General features: G+C 35.4%; 1 protein-coding gene across 1 annotated transcript in view; it reads right to left on the bottom strand.

Annotated features, from left to right (window-relative positions):
- The window catches only part of Tsp66E (Tetraspanin 66E), a 21,665-nt gene continuing 7,345 nt past the window's right edge, over nt 1-14,320 (bottom strand). The window contains exons 2-6 of the mRNA XM_068293158.1: nt 6,582-6,708; nt 6,066-6,164; nt 4,727-4,855; nt 1,977-2,336; nt 1-1,907 (exon numbers count right to left, since the gene is read on the bottom strand). Coding sequence (XP_068149259.1) covers nt 1,758-1,907; nt 1,977-2,336; nt 4,727-4,855; nt 6,066-6,164; nt 6,582-6,647 — 804 coding nt within the window. The 5' untranslated portion in view covers nt 6,648-6,708 and the 3' untranslated portion in view covers nt 1-1,757. The remainder of the gene's footprint in view (nt 1,908-1,976; nt 2,337-4,726; nt 4,856-6,065; nt 6,165-6,581; nt 6,709-14,320) is intronic.

Here is a 14,320-nt window from a genome sequence, read left to right on the forward strand (position 1 = left end):
TGACATTTGGAATAAGTTTCTTTATTTATTTGAATTACTTTTTCTTTCACGTTCAGAAATGTACATTTGAAATATCTTTTATCGACTTGTTTTTTATTTTTTCCGTTTACTTTTACTTTTATTTATTTTCTTGTGTTATGTTTTGTCCTTTGTTTTTCTTTTTTTGGTTATTTTTCGTTTTTTTAAATCATTTTTTTTGTTTTTCTCACTATTTTTGTGTTTTGTTTTCAAAAAATTTTCCATATTCAAGTAATCTAGAGACATACATACGCGTTTTTTGTGTGTGTGTGTGTGTATATATATATATAATAATAATAATATTTATGCATTATAGATATAATAATATATGTATATATAGAATTCAAAAAATGTACAACATTTATTTTTAACAAAAAGGTTTCATTTTTTTTTTAATTTTCTCTGGGAATGCAACAAGACGACGAAATTGGCGGTTTTTTTTGCTTAGTTTGCCTTCGCCGCCTGGTTACTCCTGTGTGTGTGTGTGTGTGTGTGTGTAGTTAAAAACTCGAAGATAGCAAAAAAACAACTAAACTTAAAACTTAAACATATATATTTATATGCTTCGCTTATCAACTAATACACATACTAAGTAGTACAATTTCAATGTTTCAAAAAGTCGTGTCTTGTGTTTTCTCTTCTTTAAAGTTTTAAATGTTGTTTTTTATACTTTAAAGTTTTGTATGCCTTTCATTTTGTTAAAAAATTTCTAAAAAAAAAAAAAAAGAACAGGCTACGAGCTTGGTTTTTTTCTCTTTTTAATGTGTGATGTTTTTGAGTGGAATGCTCTTTGCTTTATTTAAAAACAAAAAAACAAAAAAAAAAAAAGAGATTATTAACAATCATATATTATAAATGTCTATATATATATATATATATATATATCGAGATATATATGCCAATATATATATATGTTTGTGTGTGTGTGTGTGTGTGTTTTCTTTGTGTATATAGTAGAATACTACTTAAAAACTAAAAAACTGCTATCAAAACAGATTACTTTCATTCACAAATAAATATGCATTGTAGTTTGTTGTTGTTGTTTCGTTTTCCTTCATTAAATTTGCCTTTTAGCGATATATATTAATATATGTATATACCGATTATATCTGTTATATCTGTGTCTCTTTGTCATAGAGTTGGTTGGTTGGCTCTGAGACACGATAATTCATTGAGCAATTTCTCATTGTTGTTATTGCTATTTATGTTGTTGTTGTATATCCTTGAATGCGTTTGTGTGTGTGAGTGAGTGTGTATAATTCTTATGTTTAGTTTTAGAGCTGTTAGAATGCGTATGCGTGTTTTTTTTTTCTTATTTCTTTTGTTTTGGTTGTCGTAGAAGATTCTCTCCTTAAAATGCAGAGTACATAATTTGTATTTTGTATAATTTCTATTTTGTATTTTGTTTTATTTTCCTTTTTTGTTAGCTTGAGCACGTCTTGGTGTTCGGTAGGAGTGAATTCTCATTTGGAAATTGGCGGGGGGACTTGGGGGTGTTGGGCTTAAATAGCGTTGTATATCCTTTGCTTTCTCCATAACGTTCTCTCTTATTTCTTCGTCTAGATCTTTGTCCTCTTTTTTCACTGTTTTTGGCTGTTTCTGTTTCGTTCTCCTTCTCCACCTTTTTCTTTCAAATAAAATTTAAATTTCTTCTTTCTTTTGCCTGATTCTTGGCTATTTTCTTTCTCTATCATTTCATTTTTTTGATTGATTCATTCCTTGGTCTGCTTTGTGGTCACTTACAGACGCATATCGTTGTATTTGGCAAATGCTTTGCATAGGGCAAAGGCTAAGATAATCAAGATCAAATGGACAATTCCAACAGCAATCACGCCAATGATCAGTTCACGTTGGGCAATCAGCCAATCGGCGAATACCTCGTAGCAGCCCTGTTAAAAGTCAATCAAAAAGGATATTAAGTTCGGGTTGAAGGGAGAATATTACATGTGGGGACTTGCCTTCTTGTAGTAGCTATTGCTGTCGCTGGGATTGGTCACACAGTCCTCGTCGCGGGGCAACAGTTTGCTCACTTCCTTCAGCATGCAGCAGGCCTCCGGGATGGTGCGGTTGCCCTTGCTGGCTTGCCACGCCGGCGATGCATCAAAGTCATGATAGTCGGTGATGCCGCAGCAACCGAAATTGCTCATCAATTGATTCCACATCAATGAGGTGGCATCGACATTCTCACCAATCGAATAGCTTGTGATTGTTGTCTGCAGGAAGTTTTTGCTTTCCGAGCGGACCTTATCCTTGTAGAAGGCGGCCAATCCACCGGCAACGATTTCAGCAATCAAAAGTAATATCAAAAATGTTCCATACTGGCCAAAAAACAAAAAAGATGCAAAGGGGAAATATTAGATTGCGTATACGCCACCGTCTTTGCAGATGACCCAATTTGATGAGGCTCTCTTTCTCTCTCTGTGTGTGTGTGTGTGCGTTGCATAAAATATCTATGCATTTGACCCTGAGCTAAATGTGCATGCTGCTTGGTGGTGAGTTTTGTTCTCTCTATGGTTTTTGTGTTGGATGGAGCTGCTATGCTTTGCTTCTATTGATGTTCCTCCTTCTCCTCCTCCCACTAGGTGTGTACATACATATATGCTGAAGGTCATTTGGCAAAGTTATTGCATGTTTTCTAAAAGCTTTTGTGGTTTTCATTCTTCTCTCTTATTTTGGCCTAAAGCTGCTAATGTTGTCGCTGCTGCTGCCGCTGCTGCTGCTCAGATGCGTTGGCCTGATAAAGTGTCATGGCACATGGAGACTGAGCTTGGCTTTGGGGTTTGGAGCAGGGAATGTAAATGGAACTGCTACTTGCTGCTTTCTGTTGTTGTTGCTGGTGCGGTTGTTACGCCTGGCAGCATCTCATGAAGACTTATAGACCATGGATAAATGCGAGGGTGGAAATGTATCTGTCAGCTACAAGTGATACATGTTCCTTGCCATTAGATCTCAGGAGCATCAGAATACAATTGATATATTTCTCTCACTCCCCTCTCTCTCTCTTTTTCCTCTGTCCTATCAAAGTTTGTTGCCTTCTCCCATTTTGAAAGTAAATTTTTGTTTTTATATCTGCACTCGAAGTCAAATCAATGCTAAGACATTTTGGCCATATCAAGTGCCTTGTCTACAAGACCTTGAGATGCTAGCTCACTAGTTTTTGGGTTAAACTTTTGCCCTTGCGAAAATAAAAACAATTTAACAATGTGTTTAACAGAAATTTGTTTCGCTTCACATGCAAGTCGCGTGTGTTCAAGCAAAAGGTGACAGCAATTCACCTGTTTGCTGCTGCTGCAATTAAATTGACCAAGCCCAGTTTGTTTACCATTAAGTATTGCTAGCTATCTCTATATACATATATACATATATACATATATATGGGCAAGTCTGCTCAAGAGAGGAAATGTAATGAAAAACTGGTAAATAATGCAGGTAAATGTGATAAACCTTTTATTAATTGTACACTCTTTTTCCATCTCTCTCTCTCACTCTCTTTCTCTGCAATGCCAACCTTAATCATAGAAAGTCCACTAAGGTTGGGCCCTGGGCCACTTGATGTATATATGTAAATTATCTTTTGGCTGCCTTGAAGTGGCACTTTGCTGTGTGTGTGTGTGTGTGTGTGTGTGCAGGAGAAATTACGATTCCAATCACAAAACATTATCGGTTATATGTATATATACATACAAAGTGAAGGGCTTGTCATTGCTCTACAAGAAAAATGCCCATGTGAGGGTTGCCTCACGACACTTGAAACACGTTTGGAGAGAGACTCATGAAAAATGCCCAAAATGGAAATTGAAAATAAATACAAACAATCCATAGGTAAATGCTAAACCCAGGGCTGCTTGTCCACACTCGTGCTGGCTGCTTGGCTGACTTTAGCATTACTAATTAATTCTTTGCTCAACTACTCTTATGGAAGAGAAACGAAATCGAGGTCTTTCAGTTATCAACAAATTTGGAAAAGTTTCTTTCATTCAATTTGCCTATTTCAGTTATGCTTAAGCTTGTTCTTATCATTGCTAGGTAATTGAATGTTTTAGTTTCAATCCAGCAGAGTTAACTCTATGCATAGATAAGAAGGATATTATATTCTTTTTGTTTCAAACAAATTTAGTTAACAATTTGTCTTCATCTTCGATTTCATTAGTCTAAACTATTCATCAGTTGAATTGTTATTTACTTTGACTTGTCCTCTTTTGCCTTCCAATCTGTTGAAATATTTAATTGGCATTCTCAATTACTTATTCAGCATTTCACCTCATAGTCCGGCCCTGCCCAAGTCTGTACAGTAACTATTTCTATATAAATATATGTATATGAAAAAAAAGATGCCCACTTTATGTGCATTAAACTTTCTCTCAACAATTTCGTGGTTTTCCAGCTAAAAAAGTCAAAGCCCGAGAAAAAAGAAATATGCAAACAACAATCGACAAAAAAAAAGTGCTTCAAGGTGTCGGTAAATGTTTCTCCCTCTCTTTAACTTTTTTATAGGCTCATGATGAGATTATGCGACCTGCCCGCAGCCTCATCATTGAAACTTGCAATAACGATTTCCCAGCATTTACACATTTACACATTTAATGGATAATAATGACGATGATGATGATGATGCAAGGCTCAACAATTTTGTCTCTCGATTGCATTGATTGCGCTCTCGAGATGATGATAGATGAATGTATGTATTGAATATGTATTGAAAACTTACCGTCGATAGCAGACAGCGGGATTCTCGCATGGCACCCAAATAGCCCAAGAAGCTCATAAAGAACATGATGGCTCCAATGACGAGAAGCACATAGGCCAGTTGCTCTATGACCTGCGGTTGTGTAAATTTCTAAAAAAGAATCGAATGTAATAAAATGTCATCAAGTAATGTAAATATCTTTTCTGTCCACGGTGGCGTATACTTAATTAACCTCTGCTCTGACTGGCGGGAAGAGTATTTTACTTCATTTTACTTGTAATTTAATTATGATTTGGACACATATATCCCACATACATATATGTATACCTAATTGGCGTAGGCAAATTTTCATAAAAAACATAAAAAAGAATGTCACAAAAATTTGTAATAAAGTTCATTGACCAAACCAGAGAAGAACAAGCAAAGTGAAGAGAAACATCAAGCGGAAATGGTAATGCAAAAGGTTAAAGTTTGTCAATTAGGTTTTTATCATGATGTTCATATCATGATGTGTGGGTTGGCTTGATGTTTCCTCTCTGTCCAGTCCTAGATGAGCCTGCAATTAGTGTTCTGTTGATATCAAACATGCACGGTTTTTATTTTCTGTTTAGTTAGTCACTTTAAACTTTTACTGACTCAATTTTTGGTTAACATGCAAGCGGATAAAGAGACTAAGCCAGGGATGGCAATCGCAAATCGTATACTAAAAGCTTTTCCCCAACTAAGGTTTATTAAATATTTCTCACTTTCGGAAACATTTCTGAGTATGAAAATTTAGATTTTCACCTTGATCTACATGGAATTCAACACGTGAAAGAATGGTTGCTTGAGGCATTTCGAGGGCGTTGTAGAATGAAAGATTTGAAGGTTCACTACAAAACAAACTCTACCCTCTCTAACATTTGGAATTGATGGAACAATCTTCGCCCTTTTGCTTCACTTGTCATCGGGTTGGCATGTGCATTGTGCATTTTGATTAGTGGTTAGTTACTTTTATTATTTACACTGAACAGCCCCGTCGACTTTAGTTGTCATTACATTTCTACGGGAGGGTCAATTAGAGCATTTTTGCCCCCAGCCCCCCAGGCTAATGTCAATAGACTGCCATGCAATTTATGGGGTGGTTTTTTTTTTGTTTATATTTTTTTTGAGAGTAAAAGAAAGTTATAATGTATACGCCACTGTGTCAATTATAATTGAATAGCATATACTACGAATATATATATATAGATTGGTTGCCTTGATTGGATTTTCTTCCTGGGGGGTGAAAAATCTATTTATTGCATGGAGCAGGGGGGGGCATCATATTTTTTAAGGGTTGCACTTTCACTTGTGGCCTGGCAAACAGGTGGACACTTACCTCAATGTTATCGCTCTCGACCAGCTTGAGGAGAGCAATCAGCGAGTGCTTGTCCACGGCCAGCCATAGTCCAACGCCGAATATGATTGTGCCTAGTACCTGGTAAACAGAAACAACAACAACAACGACAAGAAAACATGAGCAAAGTTAAGTACACGGCATGCAAAGTCAGCATGATGATGTTGATGATGATGATGACGATTATGTTTGATTGCATTTGTTGCTGTTGTTGGCTGTTGCTGCTGATGATGATGACGACAACGTTGGGGATAAAGTCAATGAACCGCTGCTGAAATGTTGAAAAACTGCGCATGCGCAGAGATTTGCTTGATTGACTGCATCGGCAACAGCAACAACAACAGCAGCAACCGCGCCTTCCCAGGCAACAAAGTGGCAAACGAAGCATTGCAAATGCCACAACGAATAGAGGAGATTGCCACGCATCTAGCCAATTGTTGCTTATCTCGAGGCAAGAGGGGTAGTGGGGGGGTAGTGATGTTGGGTGGGGATACTTACAAAAAATATAAAATTAAATATGCAAAGCAAATACTTTGCACACCAAACTCCACAATCAAAGACCATTTTCGATGTTTTCGAAATTTTGACGGCTTTTGCTGCTTCACGAGCTGCTCACAATTGTTAACTGTAACGAAAATAAAGACAAGAAAGAAGAAAAACAAACAAAATGTTAATTAAATTAAGAAAACAATTTTCATTAATTATTACAAGTGTCACACACACACACACACACACAGACACACACACACCCATAGAAGTCCAATAGAAAGCGATACAAAAAATTGTAACCAGAAGTGGCCCTACAAGAGAAAATCATTTTCCAAGCAAGTAAAGTCAACCAACCATACAAGGAATTCTCTTATCAACTAACGTGTAATACGTGCCCCGTGTTTAACAAATTAACATGTAAAGCATTTCGTTTTGAATTCAGTGAATGATTCACAGAACTGGAAATGAGAGTAAGTCCAGAGAGTACGAGAAATGCATCAGCATCCGATCTACAATACATATATTATCTAGTGTCTAGAGGCTATAATTGTAAACTCTATGAGATCTATTCATCATGTGGATGGAGACTGAGACTTCTCTTCACTTGGCCCTCAAATAATGGCCAACATTCTTACAAATTGTTTGGTTTTGAAGTTGAAATTGAGCTGGTTTTTCATAATTTGATGGCTTTAGATGGCACTTTTCTTTTCAGTTGCCAGCTGTAGGCCAACTGACTACTGGTTTTTTTATTTTTCAAAAACAAATACCAATACACATAAATATAAATGTAAAAATCTGGTTATTTGGGTAAGCATACAAACACACACAGCACACACACACACACACACACACACACACAAACAATGTCACGAGCTATTGAAGTTTCAAAAGTAGAGCACTCTGCGCTGCTGTCGGCTGGTTCTGTTACCAATTCTGTTGCCAACTGCCACAGCGGGCCAACATATTCCTTATGTATACATGTAGATACACACATACAAACATATACATATATTTTTTCGTTTGCTCTCCCTCGAAACACTTTTAAGTGGCAAAAAGCTGCTGCTGCTGCTATTCCCTATTTCTTGCTGCTGTTGTTGTGGCCTCCTCAGTTGCCAGTTCTAATGATGTTTTGGCACAAATGTAATTGCGCACACACACACACACAGAGGTACGTATGTACACCCACAAGACTTGCTTGAATGCAAAATTTTTTTAAAGGCTTATGTTGTCACACAGACACACACATACGCATACAGGCATATAGTACATCCGACTTGGCAAAAAAACGAGAACAAAAAGTTTATCAAACCTACAAAAAAATTGCTTAATTGCTTTTCCCATTGTTTAAAGTTTTAATAAGCATAAAACTTGTTGTTTTAGGCTTTCTAAAAGTTTGTTTAAATTTTTCGTTTTCATTCGCTCTCAACTCTCCGACTTCAGTCAGCCACCTGCTCCTCCTCCCGCCCAGTTTCCTGTCGGAAACATAGAACATTGAATTTCGCAATGCGAGAACAAAAAGTGATAACAATTCGAATATTCTCAAATTAATAGTTAAACATCAATTTCACACTCTGAACAATGAGAATTATCTCAATCAAGTATCGAAAGAAACAAAGAAGAGAAATGAAAGTTGGCTTCATGTAATTTAACATCTTCATCAAAAGAATACATTAACAGACGTGTAGTCTGCTTCTTTAAGTAAGTATATTCTCAACCCATATCAAGTAAATGGGTTTCAAATGCCTTCGGTATACATACATACATAAGCAAAAGCCACGCCCTTTATGTAAATACCTTCATTCAACATTTTATTGCCGGCACAAGGGAAAAGGAAGAAGACTTCAATTACAATTTCAATGAGTTCTCTGTTTGGCCAGTTGCAAAAAGAGTTACTCAAAAGTTGGTCCATTTGTTTGGCCATTTACTTGAACATTTTACAATGGTTAACTTTTTTGTAAACTATTCAATTATGCCATTGAGGTAGGTAAGAGGTCCAAAGCTTTAATTACCGCATCATATATAAGTTAGTAGCAAAGCTTCCAAGCCAACATTGCCGCCCACTAAGCTGATGTTGCCATATGCCACATTTAAAATTCAAAAGCTTGCCATTAGCACACAGACACACAAAGAGTGGGAGACACACACACACACACACACCCATGAATATTGTAAATACATGTAAGTAAAATCTTCTAATTAACTTTCAAGTGGCTCATGGAAAATATTAGCACATTTCGCCAACTCAACATAATGTCTGTTCTCTCCCCCTTTCCCCTTTATCAGCATATTATAAACTCAAACATCAACTTGCCAGATATCGTGATTACTTATACCATATATACATATACATACATATGTTTATATTTATGTCTATATATAAGCTACAAAAACTCAAATATCAAATGCCAGACAATTTTAATTGCCTCTCTGTCTCTGAGGACTAATTAAACTAAACTCTCTGCCCCATTGTCAATGTAAAATATATCAATATTAAAGCCAATCGATGTAACCAAACGAACCAAACAGAGACAAAGCTGCTAAAAATTAAAACTGATCACATCAAACTGTGAGGGAAAGTGTAATCAGTTGTCTGGGGGTTTATCTATTATTCGATATGATTTTTAAACGATATTAAAACAAACTTGCCACTATTTCGGCCAAGTTTAGGAGCTGTTAGTTAACTATAAAGTTTTTTATGGCATTTATTTGAACTTTCAAATGTTTAATTAGAAGTCACATAAAGTAAATCTATTAGAAGTTTCTTTAGACTACAATTTGAAAGGAATATTCCAATCTAATCCATTCGATTTCATATATAAACATTCTATTCTCTTTCGGTATCGTATAATCTGTATCCAAGTACACTCTTTTCATTTGCATATCCAAATCTACTAAAAATTGAACTTTGTGATACTGAATTAACTTTTGAAATGAAAAGATATATATATATTTTTAACTGTGCATATTCATAATTTCATATGGCAAATAAATTTATATATATACAATTTATATTTCACATCTGTGACTGTGTGTGTGTGTGTGTATAATAAACAATTCAATATAATTATATATGCAGCGATATACGAAAACCGCAAAATAAATTGCAAATTTATGGCTAACAAGCGGCTGCGGCTGCGGCTTTGGCTTTAGCTTTGGCTCTATCTCTCTGTTTGGGTTGTTTTTGTTGTTGCTGCTGTTTGAAGCATTTGTTTATTATTTGCGTAATTAAATGCCTGTATATAACTCTTTGCTGGTTTCTTCTCTCCCTGAACAATAGAAAGTTGAATAAGATGGATGCTGTTTGGCTCTATGTATGTATGTATGTACAATGAATGCAATGCACATTTTGGCGGCAGTGATTAAAAATTTTCTATTACAATGATGGGGCAGAAAAAGGAAATGCGAGCGAGTCTGTGAAGTAAAGTTGCCACTTGTAACTGAAAAATGGGTTAAAGAAAGTCGTAACTTGTATTAATTAAAAAACAAAAGGCAATAGGTTGAAAGGCAACAAAAAAAAAAAAACAAAAAACAAAAAAGGTATTTGCTTTTCCTCTTTCTACATTTGCTCATGGCCTATGGACTCGAGAAGTTCAACTTTAACTTTGTCATGGAGTCGTGCCCCATAAAATCGAGTTTTTCCTTCACTTGTCGTAAAAATGCTTTCTTTTGGCCTCTGTGGTTCAATTCTTGTTCTTCAATTGCACAACAAACACACACAGAGACACACAGAGAGAGAGAGAGAGACACTCAACGCACTTGTCACGTACATCTGCCTTGGCCAGAGAATTTAGAAATTGTATTTATTGCCAATGCTTTCTAGTTTTCTATACTTCTCTCTCTCCCCTTTAAAACTTTTCTTGATTTGATTTGTAAGCGAAACAAAGTAAGAAAGGGCGAGAGAGAGAGGGAGAAAGGGAAATAGATAGAAGCATAGATGATGAAAAATTGTTGTAATGGCAATAATAGTTGTAACAGTTGACTGGAAACCAAAAGTGCCACAGTTTACCTTCTCACATTCTCGCCATCTTCCTCCTTCTCTCCGCCTTCTTTCAACTAAGCGTGAGAAATTGAGATTAAGATGAAGAGTCTTCTTCCTCATCGTCTTCTTGTTCTTCTACACTTTACCTCTAAAATGGCCTTCTCTCTTTTGCTTGGTCTTAGTTGGCTGAGAATCTGTGGCTGTGGTAATTAAATTATAGACAAGTAATAAGCCGCAATTGGGTCACAGAGTTTTCGGTTAGCAAGTAGTTAGATGAGCCTTGTTCTCACAGCACTTAAATGCAGGTGGGTGGGCACACACACACCTCACTCCCCTGTGTGTGTGTGTGTGTGTATGTGTGTGTGTGTGTAAAAAGGGGAGAATTTTGTTATAGTCATTGCTGGGATTTCAATTGTGGGAAGAGCTACTTAGTTCGAGTAAATATACCCGCATATACTAGAATTATGTGGGCGGCTTAATTCAGAAAATTCAGAAAATCTTTTCTACTCATCTAGTCTAAGGAATAATAAAGCGATTAAACGGCACTTCATGAAATAATTTTCAATTATGTAAATGAGAACATGCAGCGAGTTGTTGCAACTAACTTGATACAAATACTCGATTGGAAATATCTTCAAAATCAATCTAAAATATGAGCTAATGCTTCAAGAATTTGCCACTCTGTTTAGAAAATTTAACAACTACTTTATTCCAAAGAAACACTTTTACTTAGTTTTGCAATTTATATATTCTGTTAATTCTATTAAATGGTTAAAAACTACTTAAACCATTGTCTAATTCATTTATAAGACAACAAACTAATTTGTTATCCACTTAAAAAGCTTTTAAACAATCTAAACTAACCCAAAAGAAATATCTGATATTTTAAAGTTCGAATTTTTTTTTAAATGATCCGCTTTAATTTTTTTTACCATTTTTGCATTTAATTTATATTCAATCGTTCATAAATTGCATATCTTCACAGTAAAGTGTCAAAAAACTTTTTTTTTTTAGACGACATTTTGAAATTTTTAATAAGCAAACATATCTTATCACGCAAACAACACAAAAGGTAGTAAAAAACCGAAAAAGAGACAGAAAATTGATTAAAAATTTTATCATCTCGCACACAGATGTTGCATTTCGACGACCTTCTCGACCCCTCCCTCTTTCTCTCTGTCTCCCACCCCCCTAAACATGTATTTGAAACAAGAAAATTTACATTTAATCCCTTGCAAAATAAGCTTAGTTAATTTATTAGCCATTGTCTCTCTCGAAATTGAAAACAAAATAAAAAAAAAACGACAACATTTTTTATTATTTTTTATAATAAAAATGGTTGCAAAAACAAAAAACAGATGACAAAATTGACTTTAAAACAAAACTTATCCAACTGGTCCTTAACTCATTTAATTGAGAGAGAAATATATAGCGCAACATTTTGTTTAAATGGTGTTGTTGTTATTGTTGTTGTTGTTGTGGTTGATGTTTTTGGGTGGTTTTTGTTTTTGTTTTGTAGTCACCGCACGAGCCACACACAATCAATTTATTTATAAATTTTTTGCTTAATTAATGCAAATACAAAGCAAAGAAACAAGAAAATAACAACAACAGCAACAACAACAACGAGAGTAAAAAGAAGAAGCTAAAAACAAAATGAAGCCATGCAAATAAAGTTTGTTAACTTTATCGAAACGACATTGTTTAAAGTGATTTGCATAAAAAATTATTTGGCATTTTTTTTCGATTTTTTTCTTCTTTTTTGCCTACAAAATTTTTTAGTTAGGGAATACTTAACTGAAATTCAATTTAATTTATTGAATTCACAGGCCACGCCTCTTTCTTGACCTTCATTTCCAAAGGCAGTTAAGTGGTTTTGGTTAGTTAAAGAGTTATTAACTTTAGTTGAGCCAAAAACATTGTTGTTGGAGAGTATTTCAAAGTCGTCTGGAGTTTTTTCTTCCCTTTAAGTGTGTGTGTGTGTGTGTGTGTGTGTGTGTGCGTTTGCATTAGACGAAGGGACGACAAAAGTTTTCTTATTAAATTCGAAACTTATAATGCCCTGCGCCTGATGCTGACAGTAAGCTAATTGAGTGTCAAAAACATAAAAGATGTGAGAGAGAAAGGGAGAGCGAGAGAGAGAGAGAGAGTATGTAGGAATGTCTATGTATTTGTCATTTTGTCATGTCATTCAACTTTAGTTGTTATATAATACACGTAAAGTGCGTTAATTTGACATAATTAGAGACAGACAGTCAAAAAATAGAAAAGAGACAGAGAGAAAGATAGAGAAGAAGAAGAGTTGGGGGAAGCACGAGTCTAGGGCTTCAAGAGGCACCTTTGTTTGACTTTTAGGTCAATGGTCGTTGCTTTTTTGGCCAAATGTTTGCCATGTTTCCCTGCTGTCGACTTGTCATGAAAATCTGCGCCATTTGATAGTTTGCCAATTTAACACCTGACAGCATCAGGTCTCTCTCTATCTCTATCTCTCTCTCTGTCTCTTTGGGACAGGCAACGCCCCAGCACACAGGCAGACTCAAAGGAGGGAGCCAGAGGGAGGAGGAGTTACTTTTGGAGTGGAGTTGCCCGCCTGCTGCCAAAGTAGACAGAAAAAAAGACACATGTCTGGCCATTTAGCAAAGTTGTGTGATATTTTGCGAGGGGTTTCAATTTTATGGCCAGATCAAAATGTTCAATAAGTTGGACTCGAAATTATTTTAATTTCTTGATTATGACATAAAAAAATAAAACAAAAATTGAAACACAAGCAACAAAAATTGAACAGTTTGTCCTAGTTTCAGTTTTCAACCTACAAATTCTGCCAAGGCATCAGAAAAAAAATGAGAAATAAATCACAAAAACCCAAAACCAAAACAGAGAATTTAAGCCAAGAATATGACAGACAATGACCCAGTTAATAGTAAAAATTACTAAAAAGAAATGAAATGAGTCTCTTTCTTTTTTGTTTTTTTGCATAAACCTTTACTTATAGAATGCTTTGGTCCGCCTCTTCACTTCACTCCCTGCTAATTATTTCCAGCTTGAAAAGTGAAACTTTTCAGAACCAGAATTTGTTCAATGTCTTGGTTTATTGTTGCTCATTTTGCTCTACTTAATGGCTATGATTGTTGTTGTTATTGCCATTTGTTGTCTCTTTGCCATTGTGTCGGTAAAACGAGTACTCTCTGGTGGTCATAAAATATGAACGAGTTTGACATACTTGCATTTATTCAACTTAAATATTATGATAGGCAAACTGACAACTGGCAGACCGACTGACTGACCATTTCGTCTCTTCTTACACGCTTTTAAAGAGCATATTTCATTTGCTTATTTCACTTTTCATTCGTTAATAAACAAAGCTCAAATCAAAGGCAACAACAAAGGCGAACAGAAACGAAAAACTCCATTTAATTGAGCATAGTTTACAAATAATCCATGTATAATTCCAATTAAAACCCACAAAAAACCATTACATGCCAGATATGTATGTACATTTGTATGTGTGTGTGTGTGTGTGTATGCGTATATAAATTACGCATACGCCATGTATGCGACAATTTCCTGCAAACTCAACTAAAAACATTGAGGCATATAAAATGAGAGAGAACCGCCCGCTGTCACTTCAATTCATAGCAGATGCAAATAAATTTCCATTAGAGTGTGGGCAAATCTCTACGAACAGGCAAAACAGATGCGCACAGATTATATATGTATATGTTCATACATATATGTACATACATACATACATGCATATATAGAGACAATC

Source organism: Drosophila tropicalis, unplaced genomic scaffold (assembly GCF_018151085.1).
Source record: "Drosophila tropicalis isolate 14030-0801.00 unplaced genomic scaffold, ASM1815108v1 contig_694, whole genome shotgun sequence".
Classification (NCBI taxonomy): Eukaryota; Metazoa; Arthropoda; class Insecta; order Diptera; family Drosophilidae; genus Drosophila; species Drosophila tropicalis.